This window comes from Ruditapes philippinarum, unplaced genomic scaffold, assembly GCF_026571515.1.
Source record: "Ruditapes philippinarum isolate M1 unplaced genomic scaffold, ASM2657151v2 ctg4302_1_1_1_1, whole genome shotgun sequence".
NCBI classification, from domain to species: domain Eukaryota; kingdom Metazoa; phylum Mollusca; class Bivalvia; order Venerida; family Veneridae; genus Ruditapes; species Ruditapes philippinarum.
Window position 1 is genome coordinate 2,833 of NW_026866175.1, and position 12,864 is coordinate 15,696.

At 32.5% G+C, this 12,864-nt stretch overlaps 2 protein-coding genes across 2 annotated transcripts; both read left to right on the forward strand.

Annotated features, from left to right (window-relative positions):
• Nucleotides 1-433: 433 nt before the first annotated feature.
• On the forward strand, nt 434-2,383 carry LOC132731543 (zinc finger protein 862-like; the record flags this gene model as incomplete). The annotated part of the gene is given in 1 exon segment (XM_060717735.1): nt 434-2,383. A coding segment is annotated over 1 exon segment (676 nt), but the record flags the coding sequence as incomplete, so codon positions are not given.
• A 4,125-nt stretch (nt 2,384-6,508) lies between these two features.
• Nucleotides 6,509-11,077, forward strand: LOC132731544 (sodium-dependent multivitamin transporter-like). Its single transcript, XM_060717736.1, has 7 exons — nt 6,509-6,663; nt 7,306-7,376; nt 7,703-7,789; nt 8,098-8,282; nt 9,286-9,386; nt 9,646-9,773; nt 10,454-11,077. The coding sequence occupies exons 1-7, from the start codon at nt 6,552-6,554 to the stop codon at nt 10,712-10,714; spliced, it is 945 nt and encodes a 314-aa protein (XP_060573719.1). The 5' UTR covers nt 6,509-6,551; the 3' UTR covers nt 10,715-11,077.
• The last annotated feature ends 1,787 nt before the right edge of the window (nt 11,078-12,864 follow it).

Here is a 12,864-nt window from a genome sequence, read left to right on the forward strand (position 1 = left end):
CCGTGATGCAAAAAAAGAACAACCCTTATGCAAATGGTGGTAGCACAAATTTACAACATAGTGCAATTGACAGACATCAAAACAAAAATCCTGATCACTTAGAGTTAGCAAATGGTAGACTGCTAATCAAGTCTAAAAAAAACAACAAAAGATGCTTTGTTGATTCAAGAAGCTAAACAAACAGCACAAAGCTCAGCCTCAAGGTCTGTGTTGAATATGTATTAATTTATAAACAAAACAACAAAATAATATTATGACAGATATTTGCATATTAATTTTTTATAGCACTGATAAATTTTAGCAGCTTGTATTGATGTTGCTACATATTTTTTCATCAATTCCCAACTGATGATACTGACTTCTGTCCAAAAGTAAACTATAATGCCAGTAATTTATATTATGAAATTACCAATTTTATAAATTTAATTTTCCAGGAAGCACAGTTGAGAACAGCATTCTTTGTTGCGAGAAACAATCTACCACTACGCACTCACAACAAGCTGATTGACCTTCAAAGAGAAAATGGTTGTGAAGTCTTACAAGACAAGTCAACAATCTACACCAGTAATGAAGCCCATGATCAGATGATTGACGCCATTAATGAACATATCAGTGACCTTGTCAAAGCTGACATATTATCTAGTGACTTTGTAGGAGTGATAGTAGATGAGACCACTGATATTAGCATTCACAAGAAATTGAACATTTACTTCAAGTGTTTTAAGGCCAATACAACAGAGACGGTGATACATTTTATTGACTGTGTGAGTGTAAGAGATGGAAAAGCAGAGACTCTTGTGAACGCCATTCTTGAACAATGCTCTAAATTAGGACTTGACATGTTGAAACTTGTTTCTATGGCAAGTGATGGTGCCAAAGTTATGACTGGACATAAAGGTGGTGTTGGTGCCTTACTTAGGAAGAGTAACCCTAGACTTGTTCAAGTGCATTGTGTTGCCCATAGACTAGCTCTGTGTGCTGGCCAGGCATGTAAAGAAACAAAACAATTTGCCGAATACCATAAACACTGTGAAGAATGTGTATCGCTACTTCCACAACTCAGCTGTTCGTTACAATACCCTCAGAGAAATGGAGAATGTTTTAAATGATGAGAATGGGGACACACATACAACACTAAAGAACCAGCAAGCTTCAGATGGTTGTCATTAGAGGCAGCAGTGAAGGCAATTTACAAAGTATACCCAGCACTTGTATTAGCTCTTGAAGCAGAGGCAGCAACTGGCAGTGCAGATGCTAAGGGTATCCTGAAAAGTGTAAAAAGTGCCGCTTTCATTCTTAGAACTGGATTTTTAATTGATGTCTTAGAATGTGTGAATAAACTGTGTAAATTGTTCCAAAAAGATGATTTAAATGTTGACACTGTAATGACACAGGTTTCCAGTACCAAAGACACTGTTGAAAGTTTCAAGATTAAAAATGGTGTGGTCCTCAGTAAAGTTTATGATTCTCTCAAAGATGGGAAGTATCTAGATGTTAAATTAAATGACACACCACTTATCCGTATGGGATTTCAGTCAAGTGCAGCTGAATACATAAACAATCTTGTTGACAATCTAAATGCCAGATTTGAAGAAGAATCCATGGACAAACTGTCAGTAGCTAATAAAATCCTAAACCCAAATATGCTTCCTGAGACTACCCACTTCCATCATTATGTATGGGGAAGAAGATATTGAATCTGTGACCAAGTGGCTAGGCCCAATCAATGACCATCCAGGCTTAGTTGACACAGAAAAAGAATGAAACAGGACCATACACAATTTAAGATGACTTTAAAAAAACATGAGGGGAAAAACTTTATCAAATGTGTGTGAAATCATCATTAATGACTTCAGTGACAGTTATCCAGACTATGCAGTTCTGGCCAAGTACATGTTAACCGCCCCACTTACAAGTGTAGCATGTGAAAGGGGTTTCTTTTCCACCAAAAATAGACTAAAGACAAAAGCTAGGTCCCGTACAAGCCATGAGAAAGTTGCTAAAACTGATCAGAATAATTGAAGAAGGTGATATTATCAAAGACTTCCCAGCAGCTGCTATTGTGCAGAGATTCAATGATAAGGTTAAGAGGCGTAAATGAACACATGATTATGAACTAGTAGGAGATAAATGTGGTCTGTGCAACTGGGTCTATGTAATGATCTGTAAATGATTGACTGAAAAAAAAATGTTTTTCTGTTTTAAAGAAATCACATTGTATGCTACATAACATTGTATCCAAAATGTCAGTGCATTGATTAATTTCTATATTAATTGATATTAAAATGAAATTGATACAATTGATAAATGAAGGATATTATGTAATACCTCTGCATGATTTACTGAAATAGTATTACTGTATTAAAATGTTGCTGAAAATACACTACTGTCAATGTTTTTTGATGTACTAGGGCTTTGTAAATTGATAGATACATTTATTTATTTATTTTTATGGATGTGTAAATATGAAGCATATTATGGACTTGATAAACTGATAATGCTACTTCACTCCAATGTCATTATGTTTGCTTACTAGAGTATTGTCTGTTTATTCTTATCATAAGTTATTGTTGACATTAGCATAATTATTCAGAATCTTTGCATTAAAGGCCCATTATGTCTCAGAAATGCTTTTATGTTAATCTCTCAAAAAGCATGTAACATCTTCTAAAACTCATATAATTGTTTCTGAGGCAAAAATGTGCCTTTAAGTTTAGTAATTTATCAATTGCATACTTTTAAGTTTGCTTATGAAATATGTTTTATGCGGTTGCTATAATTTGATAAATAAATTGTTGAATACATGCATTGTTTTTATTTCAACCTGTTGGTTTGATTGGACTGTAATAATGGAAATAAGATTATGATACTCAAATGATACTCAAATTATGCTGACCCTTGAAGATTGGAGTTTGACCCTTAAAATTTTTGAGTGATAAATCCTTGACCCTTGAGTTTCAGAGTCTACCGAACACCCTGGTTCACATATTTCTAAATTGATTGACTTAAATCCTTGTAGACGAGATGAACTGTATACAGAGAACACAGATATATGCAGATATTCATGAAATGTGTTTGGAAATGGTGGAAACATCCTTGTAGAACCCACTTTCACAAGTTTCACAACGCCTAGTTAAAGCCTTTCATACATATATAGTTACAAATGGCAATTGACATTTAAAACGCTCAACACCAGAACGATTTTACCGCGTTTTCGACTTCAACTTTATATATATGCTTGATAGCAATGGAATAATTTGTGAATAACAATGCCATTAAAACTCTTATACGATCAACATTTTTATGAACCTATCTACAATGGGCCCCATGTTTTTTAAATCAAAACATTGATATATTATCCTGGATTCCGTTTATTTTTTTAAAATAGTAGAAATAAGATGTAAATCTGTGTTTAATGAACTGTCATTAAGTAATACATATAATGTTCTACGTTTGAGGAAATTGTTTTCCCTTGTTTATAAGGTAGAAACCACTAGGTGGCAGTTAGTATATAAAGATATTTTGTGCAAGAGATTTCATGTTTAAATTTGGCGAATGAAGGTAGTCAATTTGTAATGGACTTTGAGTGTTACACATTTGTAACTTTTATGAAAATAAAGAAGATTTTTCTCTTTAAATTGTAATATATATATTATGATTTTGCTTTTCAACCAAAGAAAATTATATTTTAAAACATTTTATTTGCTTAAATTATATTGAAGGGAAATTATATTTTCACCTTATTACCTCCTTTTTATATGAATAAAATGAAAATTTTCAATCTTGTATATAAAATCAAATAAGTAAAAACTGTGAAAAGAAGTGTGGTGGATGGTCTCTAAATTGCTTATATTTGAATTAAATGAAGTTTTTTTTAACTTCTACCTAGCTGCAAATCAGTGCCCCCATTACAAAACGCTACCTTAAGTCAGTCAGCTTTGGGGAGTCGTACTGTTTGGTTCGATATATTTTAAGTAAATAGATAGATTATGTAATGATATTACATAAAAAGCCATGTTGAGTGTTATATTAACGCTACAGGTTTAATTGCATCATTATTTGTACAACAATTAAATTGCGCTTTTATGCTCCCCGGAAAATTTCCGAGGAGCATATAGTCGTTGGGTTGTCCATCCGTATGTACGTACATCCCGAATTCGTGTCCGGCCCATAACTTTGTTATTTGAAGTTGGATTTTAAAACTATTTCACAGAAATGATCACCATATTGAGACGATGTGTCGCGCGTAACATTTGACTCGCTACCTTTAAGGTCAAGGTCACAGCATGACCTTGCAGCAAAATAGTGTCCAGCCCATAACTTTGTTATTTGAAGTTGAATTGAAAAATATTTCACAGAAATGATCACCATATTGACTAGATGTGTCGTGTGCAACATTTGGGTTGCTACCTTAAAGGTCAAGGTCATGGCATGACCTTGCAGCAAATTTGTGTCCGGCCCATAACTTTATTTGAAGTCAGATTTTAAAACTTTTTCACAGAAATGATCACCATATTGAGCTGACATCTCGCGCCAACATTTGGGTCATTTCCTTGAAGGTCAAGGTCACAGCATGACCTTGCAGCAAAATCGCGTCCAGCCCATAACTTTGTTATTTGAAGTCGGATTTAAAAATATTTCACAGAAATTATCAACATATTGAGATGATGTATCGGCGCAACATTGGGTCGCTTACTTGAAGGTCACAGTCACAGCATGATCTTGCAGCAGAATCGTGTCCGGCCCATTACTTCGTTATTTGAAGTTGGATTTTAAAAATATTTCACAAAAATGATTTCCATATTGAGACGACGTGTCAAGCGCATTATTTGGGTAGCTTTCTTGAACGTCAAGGTCACGGCATCACCTTGCAGCAAAATCGTGTCTGGCCCATAACTTCGTTATTTGAAATCAGATTTTTAAAATATTTCACAGAAATGATCATCATATTGAGATGACGTGTTGCGAGCAACATTTGGCTCGCTTCCTTGAAGGTCACGGTCATAGCATGACCATGCAGCAAAATCGTGTCCGGTCCATAACTTCGTTATTTGAAGTCAGATTTTAAAACTATTTCACAGAAATGATCACCATATTGAGATGACGTGTCACTTGCCACATTTGGGTTGCTACCTTGAAGGTCAAGGTCACAGCATAATCATGCAGCAAAAATGGTGTCCAGCACATAACTTCATTATTTGAAGTCAAATTTTACAACTATTTCACAGATATGAGCCCATAATGGCAATGTGTGCCGCAATTTTGGGGACTACCTTGAAGGTCAAAGGGATGGCAAATCTTGGCCCAATCGTGTCCAGCCATGACTTGGGTTTTCTTTTAAATCGGATTTAAACTATTTCAAGAGATATACCATATTAAATTGACGTGCATGCGCATTTTGGTTTTCTACCTTTTAAGGCAAGGTCACGATTCCTTGCAAAAAAAAAATCTGTTTCCCCCCATAATTTCGTTTTTTAAGTTGGGTTTTACAAAATATTTAAAAATGATCACCATATTTTGGACAAAGTTTGGGTTTCCCAAACATTTGGGTTTATTTTTACACTTTGAATATTGTCTGTGACATAACTCTGACACTACAAGAGGTATACCTTCCTGTGTCCAAAACCTATTCGGGGAGCATCACCCGGTTTGGGCGGCTCTTGTTTATATAGTATAGTTATGGTATTGTAGATGTATTGGATGTTATAATGTATTGGATGGAATAATGTATTGGATGTTATTATTATTGACTTGTTCCCCCAAGTTCTTTCTTACGGATTACCAAAATAGAAATATTGAATTTATATTTTTGTTTGTTATTCTTAAGGATTTCGTAATAGTTAATAGGGAAATTCTAATATAAACACGTTTCCCATAGTGATGACTTAGTACTTGTGTACAGTGGTTCTCGAAACTATTGTTAAACACTACACTAGTCACCTGAAGGAATAGAAAGTGCTTATTACTCAGATATTTTTTATAAAAACATTGGCAATATATCAAAGGGTGCTCGAGAAGTTTTCAGTAGTATATAATTACCTGTCCTCTTATGGAGGGGTCGGAACTCATATATTTATATATAAACTGGTGTCCTTAAGGATTGGTATGACCTTACATATATATACTGGTCCCCTTAAGGATTGGTCTGAACTTACATATATATACTGGTCGCCTTAAGGATTGGTCTGAACTTACATATATATATATTGGTCTCCTTAAGGATTGGTCTGTACTTACAAAACATTAAGGGGACCAATTTTTAAGTATATTTTTACTGGATGTTTAAATGAAAAAAATAAACGTCATACAGACTTTCATTATTCTGTAAATATTCAAATCATATTTTCTTCTTTGAAAAAAGTTAAATTTACAATATATACAAATTGTCCACTTTATGCCTAGATTAAAGGATGGTCCACCTAATGTGGAAAAAAGTTTTATATATATATATATATATATATATATATATATATTGTTTTAAACGAATAATGCAAGTACTGTCAATATTCCACTCATACAGTAACCTTGTTTTCATTTACATAATCAGTACGATGTCCTCGTGCTTGAACGCATTGTCAGCAGTCACGTGGGAAGATATTTTAAAGCCTATAATTGGTGAAAAAGTTACAGAAAGAGCAAAAACTTGGATTATTAAACTTTTAGGTAATTATATATACATGTATATGATAACTTGACTAGTTTTCTATAATAAACTGTCTGTTGAAATCATTTGTGCAATTGTAATCATACAAGTTATATATCCTTAATCTAAATGTCCTGAAATGTGTATGTGTGTGTGTGCGTTCGTGTAGGCGTGTATGTGGGGGCGTTTTTGGTTGTGAGAACCAACTTAATTGTTTAAAAAATCTTATATTTTAATTGCATTTTTGGCGTATTTATATTGATTGACACGGACCATATTTTGTGTCTACTTACATTTTTATAGGAGGTAATATAAATTCATTGATAACAAGATTATTTTTTAAATTTATTTCAAGTTTTAATAAATATATACAGTCTTAATTTTTCATGTTTCAGCTTTGACATTAGGAAGAAATTAAATAAAAGCCGATAAAAATTCTTGAAAAACGTTGGAAAAAAATCGGAAATGCGTCATATTCATTGATCAATCGTTGAATATTTTTATATTGATTTTGTTTGTTTTTATTATTGTTATAGCTTGTTTATTTCATGCATTAACCACATGTATTGATTAAAGCGGCTTTTAGCCTTTAGAAATAAGATGGGAAATGATTTTGCCGACAATAAAATACATAAACACCACATACTTATATATAAAAACAGTTGCTGTGTATGGTGCGGCCGGAGTCGGGTTTGCATTTATGGCGAAAAATCTCGGTGGTACAGTTTTACAGGTAGATTATATTGATAAGTTCATCCACATTAAATATATATATATATTTACAAATATTTCACATGACCATACGGCATATTAATTGTTTTTAAATTATTCACATCACCTTCTTAATGAACTTTCATTATATGACCTCGCTTGGTTTAAACACTTCTTCTGCATTACGAACTGACACCTCATTTATTTACTAGTGAAATTAAATTACCAGGTTTGTATTATTCGCTTTTTTTGCCCTTTAGCTCTATATATATTCAAATATGACAGGTTTTTTTCAATATTCAATTGGACCAAAATATGTAAAAAAAAATATTTATTTATTTATTTCAGGCTTCATTAAGTTTCACTGGCGCAGCTTCAGGGCCTCTACTTGGAATATTTCTACTAGGGGGCGTGTTTCCCTGGGCGAACGCGGCGGTAAATAACATTTTCTATCCATATTTGTCGATGTATTTAATTTTTTACCTATTTTAAAATTCTTGCAAATTTAGATGAAAGAATTAATGAATGTGGAATAAATATGGTGGCAATCATATCTACATTCAAGAAATAACTAAAGTAGATCTGATTTATTCAGATTGTATATTACGTACGGGTGTATATTTTGGCCATTTAAGTTTAACTTTGTAAACAAAATACTTATACTGTTCATATATATATGGTTTTGTTTCTTATTTTACTAGTGCTATGTGTGATAGCAAGTGTTGTTTTTTTTATTATTATAGGGTTGTGTTATTGGCGGGTTCCTTGGTCTAGTACTACCATTATGGATAAGTATAGGGGCGTACAACCTGCCATCTAGTGGTTACAGTCTCGAATTTCCAACAGATAACTGTACTAGTGATGGTATAGGACAAAACATCACCATGACAACTAATACGTCAGAAGTTGCAGCAGCAGCAGCAGAACTGTAATTATTTTACTCTCTAATCACACATTTAATATGACATAACACGGCAGTAGAAGTGTAAGATTCATTTTTAAAAGATAAAAAGTACGGTTCATTAATTCTTTAACGTATTTGAATTAATGCAATCAAAACCGAATATCAACGAAATAGATTGATATACCAAGAGTCAAACTTGATTCAAATTGTTAACCATTCACAAGAATTAATGGATTCTAACAAAGGGGAATAAAAAAACCACGCTATCTTAAGAGCTTAAGAAATTAAATAAGTATGCCATGAATGCAATATGCAAACTTTCATTATAACTGATTATTTTTATTGACACCAAACTTTTTGAAGTGATGATATGTAATTATGGTCCTTAGGGATCAAAAACAACAACAACAGCTTTGAGTTACTGTACAAAGTGTTTTACTGTAATATCTGATATATTTACAGATGTGGTGTTGAGTTTCTGAACAAAGTGTATTATTATAATATCTTATATATCTTCAGATCTGGCGTTGAGTTACTGTACACGGTGTTTAGTTATTGTACATGTTTTACTATAATATCTGTTATATTTTCAGATCTGGCGTTGAGTTATTGTACACGGTGTTTAGTTATTGTACAAGTTTTACTATAATATCTGTTATATTTTCAGATCTGGCGTTGAGTTACTGTACACGGTGTTTAGTTATTGTACATGTTTTACTATAATATCTGTTATATTTTCAGATCTGGCGTTGAGTTACTGTACACGGTGTTTAGTTATTGTACATGTTTTACTATAATATCTGTTATATTTTCAGATCTGGCGTTGAGTTATTGTACACGGTGTTTAGTTATTGTACAAGTTTTACTATAATATCTGTTATATTTTCAGATCTGGCGTTGAGTTACTGTACACGGTGTTTAGTTATTGTACAAGTTTTACTATAATATCTGTGTTATATTTTCAGATCTGGCGTTGAGTTACTGTACACGGTGTTATAGGTGTTTTACTATAAAATCTGATTTTCAGATCTGGCGTTGATATACTGTACACGGTGTCATATTTGTGGTATCCATCTATAGGTGTGGCCACAGTGGTTATAGTTGGTCTTGTTGTTAGTTTTGCAACTGGTAATTTCTTGATCTTAAAAGTTTCCCATCTTTAAACTTCGTCTGTTTTTTTAAGAAATTGAAACAATGCGTTTATGATACAAAGGTTCAGTATCTAGATATTTATCAAATGAAAATAAAACGACGACCATTTAAAAAGATGAAAAATATGACCTGTTTTCTGAACTGTTTATCAAATTTCAAGTATCAGTTTAAATTATACTAAAAAGAATAACAGTGATATTCTTATAATATGTTGTTTTCTTTTATGTGGTTACAGCGCCGTATTTCCCACAAGAAGAAGTTGACCCCAAATACCTGATCCCATTTTTTGACAGATTGTTTTGTTGCCTACCAGAAAGTTGGAGACAACCATGTAGGTGTGGATACAAATTCCAAAGACCAGAGGTACCTTGTGCTAATATACTGTGTATAAAATAGCTTGGATTTGGGTTACATATAACAGTATTAAGGTCATTTATCCATGAAAGGTCACTAGATATATAGAAAATATCAATGCTATTAGTATGGAATTTAGTATGGAATATGTGCAGAATCTGTTAGTTAAGTAATCGTGTAGTTTTAAGTACCAGTTGAAACGTCAGCGCTGGGTAGCTTTACCAAACAAAACAATCGTCAGCAATAAGAGGACAACTGGACAAAAACCATCCTGACCGATTGTTTTGTCTCTGGCGGGACTCGAACCCACAATGACAATGGGTGTGAATGAGCATGACCCTGAACACAAGGCGAAAAAGTGACTTATTTGTAAACACGTGTTTAATACAGTCGGGGTACGTCTCCGAATACTGGCAGTTTATATTATCCGATATTAACCTTTCATTTTAAATAATATTCGGGACTGTGTCTTTATTTATCAACAGTCCTGATTCAAAAGCGTGTCTATAAGCTTATAGCTTTCTTCACAATCTAACTAATTTAATATAAATTACATCTTAACAGACAACCGAGATTAATTCTGTAATATCCAAGACATGTGTTACATTTCAATTAACGTATTCAACAGATTTTGTAAAGAAGTTAAAAGAATAAACTTTATACTTTTATGTGAACTTGCTTTCTTGAAGGACATTATGCATGAACGTGATCAGGAAATCGTTGTCCAAAATGGCGAGATTGTAGACCGGATGTCCGAGAAGAAACCTTTACCGGAACAGGAAGTGCAAGGAAATGTCTCCTGCCTAGCATACAAAAAATCGGACACTTCACAATTTGTCTATATAAATGACTTATCTCCTACAGGTCATGCATTTGTTCCGTACAATGCATACGACAGGGCACCGGATGTTGGTGAAATCCCTCCAAAATATGACAATATCAATATGTAATGAACAGTCTTAACTTGTAAACATTGCAACTTCATACGCAATTATCCTTGGATTCTGATATATTATTTTTACTAATCCCAGAGACATAAATAGACAGACATATTTAAAGAATGTGTCTTGTTATTTGGTAACTGATTGCCCTCTTTGTACCATTTGATTGACAGGTCTAATCAGCCAACCAAGCGCCTTGTTATAAGTACACTTTTTGCTATGGTGGGCGTGGCCAATAAGCATCAGAAAAATGTCAGTTCTGTGCATTATGCTACTTACTAGCTTAGAGACTTAGATTTACCGCCCCTCCCACTTTCAATGCTATATTGTATATGCGTGTATAAATATATAACACAATTAAATTTTGCATTAAATGTGTGTTTCTTTTTAACTGAATATGTGTCCGTACTATATAAGGACGTATTAAAACAAATTTGATATCAAACGAAACAAAATCAATTTTATTACTCTTATCATAATTCACACATTTCAATACTGTACATATTGAAACATCAATGCTGGGAATACTTTCACATATACATAAAGAGTAATTAGAATCTACTTAAATACCTGTAAGTATGTAACGTCTATTTTCATTGGACACAATTTTAATGTGAAATTTGTATCACTTGCTATATTACAAGAATGCATCAAATATTCTTTATTTTCCAAATTAAATAAGAGGAAACAAATTGAAAGTCTTATAAATTATTGTAAAGATATGTACGAGGGTTGTTAAAAAAGAAATAGGACTGCATCTCTACTGTTCACATTTACGTACATAATTTTACAAGAAACAAATATCGGAACATGTTTTCTATATACAGTGAAAAAATCAATACAAAATGTTTTCAAATAAAAAATTCTGTGAAATTTTCTAATGACAAGGGGTACGAAACCCGGCGCACGGTGATGATACAATGAACGACGTTCATGGCGTCGTTAACTAAATACACAATATAACAATTATCATCCATCCTGAAAGTATTCTCCCTAGTGCTCTAGGTGTCTGAATCATGTGACCATGATCAGGTCTCATATGTGAAGATAAGAGAGAAAGAAAGGATCACAATTTCTTTCATCTCTCAAAAAATTGCCCGATAGCCGGCCATTCTCCACTTTTCTCGAATATTTTGAGTAAACTGGGAACACAACAAGCATGGACTTATAATGCTAATGCAAAAGTGATTTATATTATTATTTTCACATGTATGTCATCGTACATTTTTTAAACATTAAATTATATAAAGTAAAATAACCATATTTATCAATTAATAAGTATCATTTATTAAAACGTAATTGGGGGAAATTACTACTAATCATTACCGTTAATCAGTTTTATATTGATTTAATAAAACCAAGTATATATAATGAGATAAATGAAATTGTGTTTGATAGAAACATCTTATATAAAATCATTTGATGAGAACTAAATAAGTAGACCCGCAGCAGACAAAACAGTGTCGGACAGTCAGCGTACGTTCCAATAGTCCCTGGGTTTGTATGAGCTCATTGCACGTAATTGTTATTTCATGTACAGTCGGTCGGTTTATTGATTAATATTACAAATAAAGAATGATCAATTATCTCTTCGTCTTCGTATTTATTTATCTTAAAAAATAAGATAAAATTGAGTTAATTAATCTAAAAAAATACAAAATATGTTCACTTTGTTAACATAAATCTTAAATAAAGCGTTTGATTTTGTTTTACGGGGAATGTGTGTCAACTTCAAAGCCGTTAAGGAAAACTTGTAAAGATACAACTGATAACACAAAATTGATATTTTCATTTTAGCTTATTGTTTTAACATAACGCTCATTTGGACCAGTTTCTACAATTACTTTAAAAGTTGCTTTTGAAATTGTAAAGACATATAAGTATAATTGTATTTTCCTCTTCGAAACCATACAAAACAATAGTGAGAAAAATGCGATTTTCATTTGTCAACTTTACACCAGACTGTGCATACTTGTTTTCATTTTATAAACATGTTAAAACGTGATAATACGCGTTACGATGGATGCAGAATTCATAAACGTTTTATTTTTGATCCTATAGAAATTATTATAGAAATTATCAAAAATATACATATTTGCATTGGTATTTTGGCATTGTGTTCGTGTTACTTTTTATCTATTATATAAACTTTATAACAT

Excerpts from the sequence above, each read along its gene's own strand:
- LOC132731544 (XM_060717736.1), top strand. The coding sequence starts at position 6,552 with ATGTCCTCGTGCTTGAACGCATTGTCAGCAGTCACGTGGGAAGATATT. Across the intron at positions 7,377-7,702 it reads TCGGTGGTACAGTTTTACAG|GCTTCATTAAGTTTCACTGG; the intron begins GTAGATTATATT and ends TATTTATTTCAG. Across the intron at positions 8,283-9,285 it reads GCAGCAGCAGCAGCAGAACT|ATCTGGCGTTGATATACTGT; the intron begins GTAATTATTTTA and ends TCTGATTTTCAG.